Source organism: Onychomys torridus, chromosome 21 (genome assembly GCF_903995425.1).
Source record: "Onychomys torridus chromosome 21, mOncTor1.1, whole genome shotgun sequence".
In the NCBI taxonomy this organism is placed as follows: Eukaryota; Metazoa; Chordata; class Mammalia; order Rodentia; family Cricetidae; genus Onychomys; species Onychomys torridus.
In genome coordinates this window covers 29,903,565-29,920,116 of record NC_050463.1, presented here as the reverse complement: position 1 = coordinate 29,920,116, position 16,552 = coordinate 29,903,565, and the positions used below count along the sequence as shown (strand labels likewise).

The 16,552-nt window shown below is 48.1% G+C and overlaps 1 protein-coding gene across 1 annotated transcript in view; it reads right to left on the bottom strand.

The window, feature by feature from the left end:
• Positions 1–16,552, bottom strand: part of Galnt14 (polypeptide N-acetylgalactosaminyltransferase 14) — a 225,557-nt gene that overhangs the window by 84,308 nt on the left and 124,697 nt on the right. Inside the window, exon 2 of the mRNA XM_036171005.1 lies at positions 2,808–2,977. Within this exon, the coding sequence (XP_036026898.1) occupies positions 2,808–2,977 (170 nt within the window). The remainder of the gene's footprint in view (positions 1–2,807; positions 2,978–16,552) is intronic.

The window sequence follows — 16,552 nt, the reverse complement described above, 5'->3', positions numbered from 1 at the left end:
GATAAATATTTTCATTCCACTTCTGAAGATTTGGATAAAAAGCAAGGCCAGATTTACAGTAGTGATCCTCACTGAAACTTTGTCCTCCAGGAAAGACATATGGGAAAGATATTTTTGCTTATCACAACCTGGTGTGTGTAGGGGGAAGGTTATTGGCATCTAGTAAGTAGGAGCCAGAGGAGCTGCTAGAATCCTGTAATGTTCAGCACGTAAGGAAATCATACAGCCAGAAATGTCAGCAGTATTGCTATTGAGAACCTCTGGCCACTGTTAGCTATGCCAGTCATGGCTGAGGCAGGCAGGCCCCAAAGTGAGTCCCAGGGTTCTTTCGGTCTGGGTGGACAAGCTCCTGGGACTACATTAGTATCCATCAGGGAGACTGGACTCACAGCAGGATTAGGAAACTTGGCTGGTGACTCCAGCCATAGAATGATGGTTTGTATAATCAGGGGCTGGGTGAGGATGATCTTGTAGCTAGGACATCACCCAGTGGTTTGAGTTTGAAGGAAGAACACAAGACAAGGGCTTTGCGGGCACACTATGGGAGCCTCAAGATCACAAGAGTACCACCAGCAGGGGGCAGCACTCTACTAAACTCAGCCTGGGGCTGGATGATGCAACTGGTACCTGCCATAGTGCCAGTCTAGGACTCTGCACTCAGTGAGTACTCTAGGCTCCCAAGACGACTTCTGGTTCTAGTCACCCATCCCAACTCTGAGCCCTCTGATCTCCACGCTTCTGGGTTTTTTTTTTTGTTTGTTTGTTTTTTTTAATTACTAAAGTTCCCAGAATCCAGAATCCTCCAAGTGGCACCCTTCCAACTCCTACAGGGTAAGGCTGTTGCCCTGAGGCAAACATATGGCTAATATTCTTTCCTCTTTCATCTGGATTCTGTCTCAGTCCTCTCTGCCCTTCTTGCTGTCTCCGTGCAGATCACCGTTCTTTAACAGATTGAGTCCTGCCTAGGTGCCGAGCCCAGAGCTGGCTGGCGAGCCGGGTTCTTTGGGGGACAAGCTCAGCTCTTCGTCATCTGCCACCACAAGTCTGGCCTTGGTACAAAGGTCTGCAGTTCTGCTTTACAGATCAGAGGGAAGTGCAGAACTCAACACACTCAACTGCCTGACCCCCTGTGGCTGAGAGCAGCTGTGACTGTACACCAGTTGCCTTTCCTGCCTAGGACAGTTCCAGTTTCCTTCCTGGGTCATGGGGGCAGGGGGCAGTGGGGGCATCCAGAATCAGGACAAGGAAGCAACTACTTGAGACCTAATGGGGCTTCTCAGCCTGCTCTCTGCTCCCTTTTACCTGCTCTCCCACACATACATAGTTTCGGCTCAAGGAAATATAACTTGATATTTAAATTATGCTCAGAAAGGAGTAATAGAAGAAAGGCTAGTGGGTTCAAACAGCAATATTAAAAAGAATTTCAATGGGACTCTGACATTAAGACAGCGTAGGCCAGTAGGAGGGAGGAGGAGGGGGCCTCTGGCTATAGGGGACATGGGTACTACTGCTTAGGCAGACTTTCATAGCACCTTTTAAGGAGAGTTAAATTTACAGATGGCAGAGTTAGAAGCCATGCTATCACCCAGTTTTTACTCTTTGCTGTATTCATGTGGACACCAAGACTCAGCTCCACGCGGTAATGGTAGTGACCAACAAGGACTAGTTGAGTGTCTCTACGGGGAACATGATGCAAAAGACAAGATTTCCAGGTCCCGCAGCCCCGCTTTGGAAACTGAGTCTGAATAATTTCACATAGTGCGTGCTCAAGAATTACCTATAAAGTAAGCCTTAATCATTATAAAAGCCCGTTTGCATTCCACAGCATGGGGACCCCAATAAACAAAAGAGGCAAAGCTAAAAGTCTAAAGTCAATACTCTATCTTAAGTCAATACTATACCCTTCCAGGTAAACTGCCTCTGAGTCTTTCCCACCCCAGTGGCCAGACTGCTGTTGGAGTGAGTGCAAAGTCAGTCTCATAAACAAATAGAAGTCATCTCTGTGTGACTCTTTGGCATGTCTGGGCCAAAGCATGGAGGCTGAGAGGGGAGAATTGTGTTAGGACCAAATTACTTTCTCCCACCATTAGTAAGAAGCATAGGGACTGCCAGGGCTGAAGGAGCCATTGATTAGACAATACAGCTTCCATTTCCCTCTTTCTGCGGAAACAAAGCTTTCTACACTGGGTTAGGCCTGCTCTCTGTCGCGTTCTGGCGCTGTGGCCTATCCAAACCAGTGGCAGCAAGAAGCGTGTGAGAATGGATTCCTGGGCAGGCAGACAGGAAACCAATGTCAAGTGAAGAGGCCCCTCAGATTCTCTCTCATATGGCAAAATGTTCACAGGATGCTACAGAAAGGGTTTTTCCTAGTGACAGGAGACACAGCGATCTGGGTTCCTGAGGATGTACCCAGCAAGTCCTTCCACTTAGAAAGCCAGGCTGGGCAATGAGACTTAGCCAGGGGAAGCCAAGACCAGCCGTTTAGAGTTCCATGAGCATTATAGAATGTAGCACCTACAGTGCTCACCAAGTGAGGGGCAGGTGCTCCCTCTATGGTTGGCCTCTCACCCTCTTCAACCTCCAAGCAGAAAGCAGAGTCTTTGGAACGGTCTGTGGCAATAAGCAGTAAGTAGCACAGATATTTTACTCCATTATGTCACTTTGGTATCTGATGGCAGAAACTGATCCACCTGTCCCAGCTCCTGGTAATGGGTGCTAGGTACTGCAAGCCCCTAAATCAAGCCTGTGCTGATCTGTCCTGGCCACAGAGAAGGGTAAGGAACCTACAAAGGAGGAGGAGGAAGTACCTCTTATGACGTGTGTCTGGGACAGCCCGATTGCTGGAGATCCGCTCGCTCTCCCGCTGGTTGAAAGCGTACAGCTTGTAGGGATCATCGCCAACACGCCACTTTTTGGCATTCAGATACCGCCGCTCATCAAACTGCTCCCACAGGTCATCCCAATCCGCATCAGAAGGCTGTGTGACATGAACGGAAAGTCTGTAAGAAGGCTCCCTGCTCACCACTAGCTCCCATCCATCCATCGGTCCTCAACCGACTCAAGACTAGACTTGTTCTGGCAATGATGAGCTCATCCATGGCGCCAGGGGGCAGAATCTCAGCAGAAACACCAGCAGTAACCATCACATACAGAACAGTGATAATATCACTCCTGCCACACATTGAGCACCACATACCACGTGCTGTCCTAGGACCATAGCTCCCATGACCTCATATGATCCTCACACATTTGCTCAGATTTCCAACTTAGCAGGTGAGGATTCAGTCTCACATAAACACTGTGTCCAAGATTTTCATGTAGGAAGTAGCAGGACTTGGGCCTGAATTCTGGTACCTTTACCCAAGAGACTATCTTCCCCAGATGACGTTAGAGCATCCTGTGCAGTGGGTACAGACGAGGTGGGCCACAATGACTATTCTCTCCTATGCGCTTCAAGAGAGGCAGATTCAGGAAGGAGGTCATCAATCAGCAATGGCGTGTGACCCACCAGACACCTTGATCCCTTGGCTTCTCCAACCCAGGTACCTGTAGCCACTCTTAGGAAGCATCAGTGGAGTGGATAATAAGCCATGTCATCGTGTGTGCACGGACACAGGACTTCAGAATATGGAAGGTGACTTCAATTTAAATAACTTTTCACACTCAAACTCTCTGGGCAGAGTAGGGAAGAAGGGATCCTAGAAAGGCCACCTGTCTGGCAAGTGGTAGTTCTTGAGGCAGAGCTTAGCCTTCTGGATCCTTCCAAGAGGAGAGGAGAGGGGCTGCCTACCCATCAGAGCCCATGATACCTGGTCTACCCTGCCAACACCAAATCTACATCCAATAGTATTTTTACCCAGCTAATGGGGCTGAGTATCCTGGCCTGGACATTGGCAAGCTGGATGCTTACACTTGGCAGCCACTTCCAAAGAGATGGTACCATGAGAAAGAGTAGTCTATACCCCCAAACACCCAAACTTTCAATTCCATCTAAACCACAAATGCTGCACCCCCAGGAAGAGCTTCCTGATGGCCTCAAGTGGGATGGTTAATGTCCAGGGGCTGGTACTGTTATCAAGAAGAGGTTGCTCATTCACATGACCCTAATAGTTGGGAGCAAGTGTCTCACACTGCACAAATCTTAAGGGAGAAGAGACCAGCTACTCTGTCACAGAATTCTAGCCGTTCCTGCACACAGACACCCAAGCCGGAGGTACAGGGTAAACTTAATGACAGTTGCAGAGGCCCCGTGCCAGGTAAGAGGGGTTATACCAGCCTGCACGCTCGTCTCCGGCACCGTGAGATCTTATCTGGTAATTGATCTCTCTATTCCTCTTTGTTATCTCTGTTTGAAACAGCATTTTCCTCTAATAGCATAAAATGAAGCTCTGGAAACTGACGATTTTTATCCAATAATTGATTTTATTACTGTCTTACAATACTGCTGTTCCAGAACATGCTGGGGCGGGGGGGGGGGGACGACTCAGGTGGGCGTGAGAAACCTGCAACCTGTGCTGAGCCATGTCACAGCTTCACAGCTGTCACCTCTGGTGGCAGCATCACCCCAGGGTAACCCTGACATCCCATCCTCATGGGAAGGGTCGTAGAAGTGTCTTCCATTGGCTCACTGCCAACTTAAATCATTACCATTCTCTAAATAAGTTGCAACCCTCACAGCAGTGCTCTGAGCTAAAGGGGATGGGGGTAGTGACAGCAGTCCTGTCCTAGAGAGGTCCTGCTCTGTGTGTTCACACACACACACACACACACACACACACACACACACACACACACACACCACACCCCTGTACCACACACTACAAGGTGAATTCAACCACATAAGCTCAATGACAATGTGTTTTTACAGAGGAGCAAAGGAAACAGAGAATAGTTCTTAGAATAAGGGTCAAAGGAGTTAGACCTTGAAGAATGGATAGGGAATGTACAGCAAAAGGGAGCCAGATAAAAGGTGGTCCATTCATGAGTGGGATGTAGAATAACAGAATCAGTAGTGCACGTGTGTGTGTGTGTGTGTGTGTGTGTGTGTGTGTACAAGAATTTATAAAGCCAGGCTTGGTGGCACAGACCTATAATCTCTGTGACCTATGAAGCTGGCTGCATCTGTGTGAGGCCCTAGATTCAAACCCTTAATCCTGAAAAAAGAAAAACAATCTTATAGATTATAAAGAATTTGCTATGTCCTTATGAAGCTGATAAGATCTGGGGTGGGTCCTATCTCCAAAATATTTGACCAAGTGCCTGGGCATCCTGTGGCCCAGTTGCTTCGGTATAAAATGAACTATCCAAAGGACATGCATAAAGGAAAACTCTGGAAAACAGCCGAGTCTTAGAAAGTAGGCTATGGGGAAAATGGCACTGGACACATATGTGGATGAAGTAGAAAGAAGGAAAATTTTCACAGAATGACCAGTTGGGGAACAACCTTGATGGATCCTGGTGTCTGAACTGGGGTCTTGCAGCTGGAGAAGCGGGTAGAGGACCAGGCACCCATGGTAACCAGAGGCTGGAGGCAGGGGTACGACCCACCTCTTGGGCCTCATTCCTGGCCATGCTCCATTTGCATCAAGCAGGGGCATGGAGCCATGAAGGCAGGAGGCCAGAGGTCTCTTGGCCTGGCTCTCTCCACCCACAGGGAGCCTGAGCATCCCTGGTATCTCTGGTAGACACTGTCTTTGTGGAGAAGGTGCCATCAAGACTCAGCTGGAATTCTGGCCCCAGAATGCAAGAGCAGCAGCCAGCTGGCAGGCTAAATCATATGAAGAGTCAGTAGGAGGCAGCCTTGGAGGGAACTGTTCCTCTCAGGATGTTTAGATGTCACATGTTAGAGCTCATTCACCGCTTGCTGCACCCAGACCCCCTCAAGGGGGACAGCCTGTACTGGGAGCTGATCTTTCCCATAGGGACATCTGAATATATTGTATGATGGTGAGGGTGTCTTCAAAATGGTAACAGTAACATTTTACGTTGTATATGTGCGCAGAGATTGTCACAGGTTCCTTACACAACTCTGATCCCCATCTGTGCAGGGAGGGATCTACTTAGAGGAGTCGGTACGTGGCTTGCACAAGCTCATCAGCTTGCAAGGGATGGGTCCACTGACTTAATCTTACTGCAAAAGCTCCTGCCTCCACAGACAGATTCAACAGGAGGGTAAGACAGGTACCAAGGGCCAAAATGGATTCAGCAAGGGCCTCAGAGCCTGTGGGGAGCCTTCTGCACTGGGACAGTGCCCTCTATAATGGCTTACTTCCACATTAAATGTGCACTGACATGGATATTCTATGGAATTCCATTCTTTCGAGTGATGCTTGCCACATACCATTTATACCTTATTTATACACATACCATTTATACCCTTCTCACCCCACCCTCACCATTCTCAGGGAAGACAGTCCCCCTTAGTGTAGTGTAGTGTAGTGCAGAGCCTGAGCACAGCCATGGTAGGAGATTGATCTCTACAAGCACATCAAACTCTACAGAGTTCTCATACAGGTGTGTGTGGTCTACTGTACCATCCTCCAGTCCCTATACACCTCCACGTTATCCTTGGTCAATTTTATGTTCTCTGGTGCAGCTGTTACCCAAGCCTTGCCTTCAATACTAGCTATATGTCTGCATGCCCAAGCAGTGACATCAGTGCCCACTTTTCCGTCATTGTTGCTTCTTGTCAAACATTTCTTCTAGATTTATTTTATGTATGTGAATCTTTTTGCCAGCGTGCCTGCGTGTGTGCCACATGTGTGCCAGGTGAGGATAGAAGAGGGCCTCAGAACCCCTGGAACTGGAGTTACAGATGGTTGTGAGCCACCAAGTGGGTGCTGGGAATAGAAACGGGGTCCTCTTCAAGAGCAGCCAATGCGTGTACTCACTGAGCCCTCTCGACAATCCCAATTTGTCGATTCTTGAATGTGTTCTTGTATTAGACAGAGCTCCCCTGAAAAACCGAACCACTCTCTCCCTGTCTCTCTCTCTCTCCGCCCCTGCCCCTTCTCTTTCCCTCACTGTCTGGCTGTCTCTGTCTCTCTCTGTGTGTTGGGGCAGTGGGGAGAAAGGGGCAGGGGAACAGACGTGTGTTAAGAAAACAGCTCAAGCACTTATGACTTGCAACCTAAGGCCAATGGCAGTCGTTGAGGCTGAATCCCTTCTTTCTGGGAGAGGGAGAAGCCAGTCTTCATCTCCTAAAGCCTCCAGCTGAAGCCCGCCCACACTTTGGAGTAGAATCTGCTTTACTCACAGGCCCCCAACTTAAATGTCATGGTCATTCAAAACCACCTTTGGAGAAACATCCACGAATCGCCGTGTGGAGAATGCCGGAAGTTATCTCAAATCCTTACAGATTTGAAATCCAACAGGAAATTATAGCCCCAGTTTTCAAATGAGGAAAATAAGATATGGGGAAGATAAATGATCTGCCCAAGTTCCTAGAAGGGGTATGTTCTTCAAGCCTGAACTAACCCTCCACGACTCAATAGACAGTTTCTAAGCCGGCTGTAGGGGACTGGAGCCCCACCTGCTCACACCCCGGCTGTTTCCAGGACCACAGCTTCTGGCTCTTCAGGGCTTCCATCCCCAGGCCAGTTCTGCTTCCTATGGTGCACCACAGGAGGCCAGATGCTTCCCAGGAACATCTTACCAACTAATAAGCCACCACCACATTAGTCAGTCTGGGATGCATTGCTAGGTTCTCGACAAGGAAAATCTCTAACTCGCATTGAGGGGTGAGGCTAGGCAACATACAGGCTGCTGCAAGGAGAGCTGGGGTGGCTGAATACCCAACAAGGGAAAAAAGTGAGGCCACCTGTCCTGAGATTAAAGATCCCTGAGAAGTTAAACCTGGGCTCCCAAAAGAGGGAAGACTAAACCCCATTCTGATGTAATTAAGCCTAAGAAGGGGATGAAAGAGTAGAGGTCATGTGTGCCTTGAGTCTCAGGAGACAGAAATGCACATCCTGGTTGGGAGAAAGTACTTCTCATTTAGACCCTGAATTCCACCAAGGTTCTACTAAAGAAGAAAATGGGAAAAAAGAAAGAGAAAAACCACACACACACACACACACACACACACACACACACACACACACACAGAGAGAGAGAGAGAGAGACAGAGAGAAAGAGAGAGAGAGAGAGAGAGAGAGGAGAGAGAAACAGAAAGAGAGACACAGAGAGAGAAAAAGACAGAGACAGAGACAGAGAGACAAAGACAAAGACAGTGACCACTGTTGGCAAAAGCAGCAGAAACTATCAGTACACTGAGATCCTCCGAGGATTCCAGATATGGGAGTCATCCCACAGAGGACAACATCCACCTGGAGATTCAGTGCAGGCACAACTATAGGTAAAATCGGAAATAAAAAGTAGCAAAAAAAAAAAAAAAAATGAAAGACAAAAGAAACCAATGGCCAGATAGATCCAGAAAAGACCAAACAGAACTTTTTGAGCCCTGGAAAGTATAAGAGGCGAGAGTCATCAGTACCACACAAGACAATGAGAAATGCTGACTGATAGCGTGCACAGTGCTTCCACTTGGAGAGTAATAAAATAACTATTTATTTCATTGTTGAAGAGGTGGGCTAGTTACATAGTTTCCACTTTATAGACAAGAAAACAGGGGCTCTAGAGTTGACACAGCTAAGATTCTCAGCGGGCACCTGTCTCTGTCTGTCTGTCTGTCTGTCTATCTCTCTCTCTCTCTCTCTCTCTCTCTCTCTCTCTCTCTCTCTCTCTCTCTCTCTCTGTGTGTGTGTGTGTGTGTGTGTGTGTGTGTGTGTGTGTGTGTGTGTGTTGGGATGGGATTGAACCTAGGGCCTTGTGGTCTCATCTAATACTTGTATGAACACCGGTGTCTCTTCCATATCACTGGATGTGCTATTCAAACATTGGTCTTTGCAACCCCCCCCCCCAACCTGTTAGTGAGTCCCTCACAAAAATATGAAAGGATTTACACATTCCTCTGCTCTCACCCAGCCAGCAGGAAGTGACCTCACTTTTGCAAGGACAGTCGAGGGAAGAGAACAGCACACTTCCCCATGTCTCCCACACCACTGGTGTGAATCCTAACACAGGCAATGGTCCTGGAAGGAAACCGCTATGGGGAACATGCTCGTGCCAATGGTTAGGATAAGCTCCAATCAAGTAGAAGCTGGCTCAGCTGACAGAGGGAAGAGCTGGAAAGTCCTTGCCCCTTACCAAGGGACAGCACATCAATTATAGATTATTAGATCAGATCTTCATTTTCATATTCCCCCCTTGTATTATCACCTCTTCTCCTCCCTGGAATTCTGTCTTGGGAGTTATTTAATTGATGTGCAGAAATCTAAATTTAATTTATTACAATCTAACTCGCTTTAGAAGCCAAATTACCCTGCACTGGAGAAGGATCAAGTCAATATCCCACTTGGCTTTCTATTTATCTTCCACAGGGTTTTCTCTCTTCTCCTTAGTATTCATTTGATCTCAGGTGCTGGCCATAAATTTAAATTTTCCTCAAAAATTAGGCAATTGCTCCTTCAATGCTATAGCTTAATGGTTAATTTTAATTACGGGAGCATCACCCCTTAAAGAGCTGATAGACAGAGTGGACATATAATAGAGGAGAAAGGGCTATTTCTCAGACCAAATGAGGTAGCGTATGATTCAACAGGGGTGAGTTCCCCTCCTGCACCATGGGCCCCAGTCACTTTAATCATTTTTTTCCCTCACCATCGTGAAACCAGCCACTTTCTATAAAACACAGGGGCTGTGAGTTCAGACCTCTGAGCTCATGTCGTGGGGGATAAGCTAACTGGGACACTGAGTCTAGATCCTGCTCCAACACTGACTTTTCCTCACTTGATTTGAGTCTCATTTCATTGCTGAGATGAGCACAATCTCTCTTTCCTCTCCCCTGCCCATGGCTGCCCCATCTATGGGCTCTCTGCCCACTTTTCAACTACACACCACATGGGAATACAATGTGGGGAGAAGCGTCTAGCTTCCAGGAAGGCGAAAACTCCCAGTAATTAGTATAATTGCCTGAAAAACTCCCAATGTGAAATATAATATGATGAACTGAATGGATAGAAGCCCAGTTTTTGTTTCTGGAATGGGGTGCGGACACGACTCTCACAATGTGAACCCTATATGGAGTTTAATTTGCTTACTAATTAGCATGGCAGGGGGTGCCAGCAAAGTCAAAGTCAGTATGATGGCACAGAGGAAAGGCTCCTGGCACATGCCAGGGCACGTGATCAGAAAGGCTGATGGGTCTACTTCCTGCTCTCCAAGGGCCACAAATGCCACCACCGGAAGCTAAACCCAAAGCTCCCTTGTGGAAACAGGCATTGCTAGTCGGGTGTCATCTGACTGGGGAATGCATCCCCACTGCTGATAGACATCAGACAGGGTTGACTCTGCTCATGGTGTCTAGTATCCATCACCAACTGGGACTCCTTCTTTTTCTGTGCAGACTCTGACACAGTACGTTGTCGACTGGGACTTGGGAAGCCCCTGAATCAGGAGGGTGGATCTGTCCATAACAGGAAGTTGATACTGGAGAAAAGAGTTTATTAGGAGAAGGAACCAGTGCTTAGGAGAGACCAAGAAGGAACTGGATGTGGGGGGAAGAACAGAAAGACTGGAGGAATAGCCTCCAGCCAGGTGGAACTGGATGCAGAAGCACATTGTTTTCTGGGATACACAGCTGAGCTCTTTCGGGAATAAGGTCACCACATCAGAATGGAGTTGGTTCTAGGGCGCTGCTGTTTTGAGTTCTTTTTGGGAACAGAGGTGTGAGAGGAGGAGGAGGACAGATTCTCCCAGGATGGCCTGGCAACAGGGCCAGAGGAGCCTTCAGTGGGGGCCGAGTCTCCTAGTCGGAAGCCAAGCCTTTTGAAAACTGCTTCAAGAAGGATAAAAAGAAAACAGAAAATTGGAGTTCTCCGTGAGAAAAGAGCTCTCCCTTCAGAAATCAGGCTTCTCTCCCCCTCCTCAGCTTGCTGCAAAGATCCAGCAGATATGGTAAGGCATTCTGAGGAAGCTCTTCAGCCGCAAGAAATAGCTTGTGGGGCGAAGCAATTTTCAAGGGGCCCGGGTGCACCAGAGTGTCTAGTGGAGGTTACGAATAAGCAGAACTGGGGTCACCAGGAGCAGAAATGTGGGTGAGTAGCGGGGGCAGCTCTTGCCGTTACTGCACACCTGCCTAGTTACATGGCTTTTAAACCTCCCTTTGGGCAAAGTGAAACATGCACACAGGCTGACATCAATGGATAAAAGGAAAGGGGTCAAGAAAGCCCAAAGCAACAGGAAAGGTGGAGAGTACCAACTGCGCCCTCTTGTTCATTTTAGTCCAATTTTTTCTGGACAGGGATGGAGGCCAGGGTGTTAATGCTGGGGAAGCAAATGCCAGATGGTAAATGGGGATGCACAGCCCAGGGATAGAGCTTGACTTGGTTCTGCACCTTAGACTATAGGCCAAGGCTATCCCAAAAAGGAGAAGCCTCCTTCATCTCTCCACGTAACTCTCTCTCTATCCCAAGGGCAAAACTCATCCTCCCCCAATTCTGCTTTACAGGAACAAAGCAGATCCCAGACGTGAGATAAGATATGAAAAGTCGCTTGGTGAAGCATGATGCATATGTAACAGAGTACTATTGTCAACATGGCTGTGGTTACTATATCATTTCTCCTGGAGCCCGAATGTTACTGGGGAGAAGAAAAATGCAATTCACATTCAGCCGATTGATGTTTGGCTTCTTCCTTTCCTGTGTCAGAAATGGGGTCTCTGACAGCATCCACAAGTGACCGAATGCTTCACCTCACTGTCCACATGTTGGAGAGTGGCCATTAGTAGTGTGAGTTCTTCCTGGGGCTCAACTCTCTACCCCAAACTTGGGTTTGAGCACAGTGACATGCAAATGATAAGACAAGAAACTATTTTAAGAAACTGATATATGAGGTTATTATCAACTCAGAAGGCTGGAGACTGATCTTTGTGCTAAGTCTTTTTATATACACAGTGGATTAAAAAAATGATGGGGCCATGCTGGATAACTCTAGGAAGAGACACATACAAGAGCAAAAGATGGGGTATGCCTGGGAAAGGTCAAGTGACCTGGACACTGGGCAATATGCTTGCATTCTGGTCCCTTATATTACGGTGGACTTGTTAGCCCCACGGGATCATGTTGGGGCTTCCTGGACGGTGCTGCCCATGCACAGTCCTACAGCTGTGTTCACCAAGAAGGTGACTGACAAGGTTTGCAGTTCCTCAAGTTTCCTTCTAAGTTATTGTCAGGCAAAGTGTGTGTGTGTGTGTGTGTGTGTGTGTGTGTGTGTGTGCGCGCACACACACACACAAGTGCAAGTGTGTTACTGAGAACTGAATCCCAAGTGTCACACATGCTAGGTAAAAGTTGTACTACAAAGCTACACCCTCGACCCTCATTTCATTATCTTATTTTAGTGTGTGTGCAGGTGTGTGTATTTTTTGCCTTTTTTGGGACTAGGTCTCACTAAATTGCTCAGGCTGGTTTTGCACTCACTCTGTAGCCCAGGCTGGCCTTAAATCTCCCATCCTCTGCCTCAGTCTTTCAAGTACCTGGGGTTACAGGCCTTCACCAATACACCCAGCAAGATTTCTCTAGTGGGAGAAATCAAGATGAGAAGTTGTGGGAAGCCAAGCAAAAGGACTCGGTTACAGTGGCGACAAATTCCATACTGGGCGGAATCACCCATAGGACGAGGGCAGAAGCCAGCAAATCCTTACATAGCATTTTCTGCCTGCTTTATTTTACTTAACAATGTCACTCCTTCAAATACTCAGAATAAGCCTGGGCAGGTACTACTATCTCATTTTAATGAAGAGGTAGCTGAGTGCTCTAGGGTGAAAAATGTCTTGGCTGAGGCCACACAGCAAGGAAGTCAGGGCACTGGGTCTAAGCACAGGTATGTAGACTCCATGCCCACCCTTGTCCAGGACCTATGAAGGCCAGCATCACCCATTAAAAGAGGATTCCCTGACCAGCACCTGGGTAGCAATAGTATTGTCAAAACAAGGCAGAGAGGGGAGGCACTTGGCAGAAGCTCAGTTTTGCACTCAGTTCGGTCAAGACTATCCTAGAGACACCTTCCGCAGGGTGAAGGGCCCTCCCCTGAAACAGCTAGCAAGAGAATGTCAGAGTTAAGAGTTCCCTAAGCCCTGTCACCCATGCCCCAAAGGTGACATTAGCAGAAGCCTCCAGCTCTCAGCTAAGCAGAATTTGTCCCCGTTCTCTGTGCCTCCGAAGTGGAGGATAGATCTCCCGAGATATACTGCGTGCGGTGAGGGCTTAGAGCCTGATTGGTGCATTTTTCTCTCAACTTCGTAAATAAGGTGACATCCAGATGCCCTCTGGCTCCCTCAAAACTAGGTCAGCCACTGCATATGGAGGTGTGGGCTGCAGCAAATGACTTTATCTCCCGGGACTCCAGGAGGGTTGCTGTCTTTTCACAGAAGGGGCCCTCTTTTCTGTCAAAAGTGGACCCACAGTTCCCAGACAGCACGCCTGCTGTGTCTGGAAGGGGTGGGATGCCTGTCTCAGGCAAGGGCGAATTTAGTGCTGTGAGTGATACCAGGGAGTGATCGTGGCAGTAAGCTGAAAAACTGGGAGACATCCTCATGAGCCTGTCCCAAACACTGAACATCTCCCCGGCATAGCCGAACCCCTCCCAGGATGTCTCCTAGGAACTGTCAAGAGAGGATTTAGGATGCATTGCTTATATAAACAACATTCTCAGGGCATTTCCCTCACCTTGGGAAGCACCAATAGTTTCTCCCCAAATGGCATGCTTGTCACCATCCATCCTGGTCCCTGTGGCACAGCCCCTTCTGCAGTTCCATCCCTACTTATGGTAGGGATGCCATAGGCTAGAGGGACATTTAAAATGGACTCCCCAACACACTAATTCAGCTTTCCCCGCCCCCCTGCATAGTGGCTGTCTCTCTGTTTCCTGGAATGAGACACATCACCCAGTACAGTGCAGATTTGCTATTTAGATGCTTTGGGAAGAGAGGAATGACTTCACCAGGGAAGTTCTGGTGTACGCTTCACTTGATTAAAAAAGAAGAAGAACTCACTACAAGATTCCTTTAAGCAATCCGTTTCCTTAGTCCATTAAAATGAGATACTAGAGACAAAGAAACTTCAGCACCCGAACAGTTCCTCAGCTGTATCCAGGGAAAGGAGATGACCCTCACATCTAAGTCCTCCTCTGTCCTCACCCTGGACACAGCAGCAAGAAGGCAGAGCTCTGTGGCTCACCTCCACCCAACAGGACAGACATGCCCTTCCTAATACTTTGTTCTCCCACCAGAGTGACTCTGGTGTCTCAGTTTACACCTCTTCCTCCCAAGGGAAGGAAGTGGATGGAAGCCAACGAAATGAACCCAACCCTCAACTTCTTGATATTGCGAGGCGTGGTTCTGTTCATCCTCCCCAGGATCGGCCTTTTCTTGCCAATCCTCTCAGTTGTACTGGAGTGTGGGCATCCTTGAAGCTAGTCTCCTTCCCTGAACTACTCAACGCTGGCTACGCTCCCCCACCACCACCCCAGGCCTGGCAATCTCTAGCTCTGTCCAAGAGCCTCTCCCAGCACATTAAACATGAAGGCTTCCCGGGCAGAAAAGACGGTTGCATTTTCTCACTGCCCCTGAAATCAAGGCTGGGGAAGGCGGCACTGAGTAGAGGTGGCAGGAGGGCGTGGCATGTACAGAAAGTAGGTCATTAGTGGTAAAGACTACAATTTTCAGTCACTTGTTAATGCTTTGTTTATGTGGATTTCTTCAAATGTGACATTTTAATGGCATCATAATTGTGTGATTACAGTGCAATCAACACCTCTCCAGGAGGGAGGGTGACAGGGACCCCAGAGACCCGCTGGGGAAGGTAGCTCCCTACATGGTTGGCTGGGGTGTACCCATTCAGTAACTCTCAGGATGCTTGACAAGCCTGAAAAGTGGTTCCCCAAGGGCCCTATGCTAAACAAGAGCCACTGGATCCCAGGAAGCTTTCCTTGGGGCTCACCAAAAAAACGACAGCACTGGACATTCCCTCGTCCGTGCATTTCCTCTACACATGCCTTTGCCTATTTTTAGTCTCCTATCATCCTTTGAAGGAAGGAAAAGGCCCGTGGATATTCAAAAGTAAAAGAATGAGTGGAGAAAGGACCGTGTTAATGAAATGGAACTCATACTAATTGAACGCCTACTGGGGGCCCAGCACAGAGCTGCTGCTGGGTTTGTCCATCTTCCTTGACCTCTGAGCAACATTCACTCACCCTGCGAAGCCCCTTTTCAATGTCTGTCGGCAGATTTTTCTCTGTCCAGCCAGCCAGCTTCCAAATCACCACACAGAGACTTACTAATCATGAAAGCTTGGCCGGCAGTGTAGGCTTGTATCTAACTAGTCCTTATAACTTAAACTAACCCATACCTTCTAATCTACATTCTTTTCTGTGGCTCCGTCGCCTTTACTTTGTAAAATCCATGCTGCTTGCTCTGTGTCCCCGGCGTCTCCCTGCCACGCTATTCGTTTCCAGCCTTCTTCTTCCCAGCATTCTCTCTGCCCCCCAAATCCTGCCTAGCTAGTGGATATTTAGCTTTTTATTAAACCAGTCACAGTGACATATCTTCACACAGTGTGAAGGAATATTTGACAACAAATGTTCCTAGCTCCTGGTTCCCAGAATCCCTCTCTTGGCCTCTCTTCCTACTCTGGCCTCTCATCCACCTCCTTCGCTGGGTTGTTCCTTGCTTTCTTTCATAACTGTGCCTTCCATAAGTGAAGGATCCCAACAGACCAGATAGTTTTCCTGAGCTCTGAGCAGTAAGCAAGTAGTTCTAGACAGACCCACGCAAGGTACGTCACTCTGAACAGGTTCCCAGTGTTGATTCTGGTCTGTACATCACTACTGACTTCATCAAAGCTTTTTTTTTTTTTTTTTTCAATGCAGCACCACAATCTGTGAAGCAGTCCACATCATTTACCTACGCTTTATCCTGGACACATCCTTCTTCCTCATTTTACACTTCACCCTGAACACTTGAGCAACCCACACCTGACAACTCACCACCAGATCATGTTGAGTTGATCTCCAAAATACAGCTCTGGTGTCTTCAGTTCATTGTCCAAAGACATCTTCTCAAGAAATGACATCTAGGCCCATGACACCCATTCTGGCTCACACACTGCACTCTTAACGGCTCCCAGAGCACCCAGAAAGACAGCCTCTCTCCCTTCCTTGGGCCCTAAGACTTGGCCTGCTCTAGGTCTGCGAACACCCCAGCCTCATTCCCTCTTCGTCTCCAGGCGCATCAGCCTTACTGCTGTTTGTAAAGCAAGACCAGCTCTCCCATATCAGTCTTCTGCACCTGCTGAGCACTCTCTCTGGACCGTTCTTCCTCTGACCAACTCCTCATTAATCAGACTTCAAATGAAGCGCTCTGTCCTTTAGAAGGCCTCTGCGGATCTTCAAGGCTGAATCAAGCCCCTCCTACGTTACCCTACAAGCGTGCCTG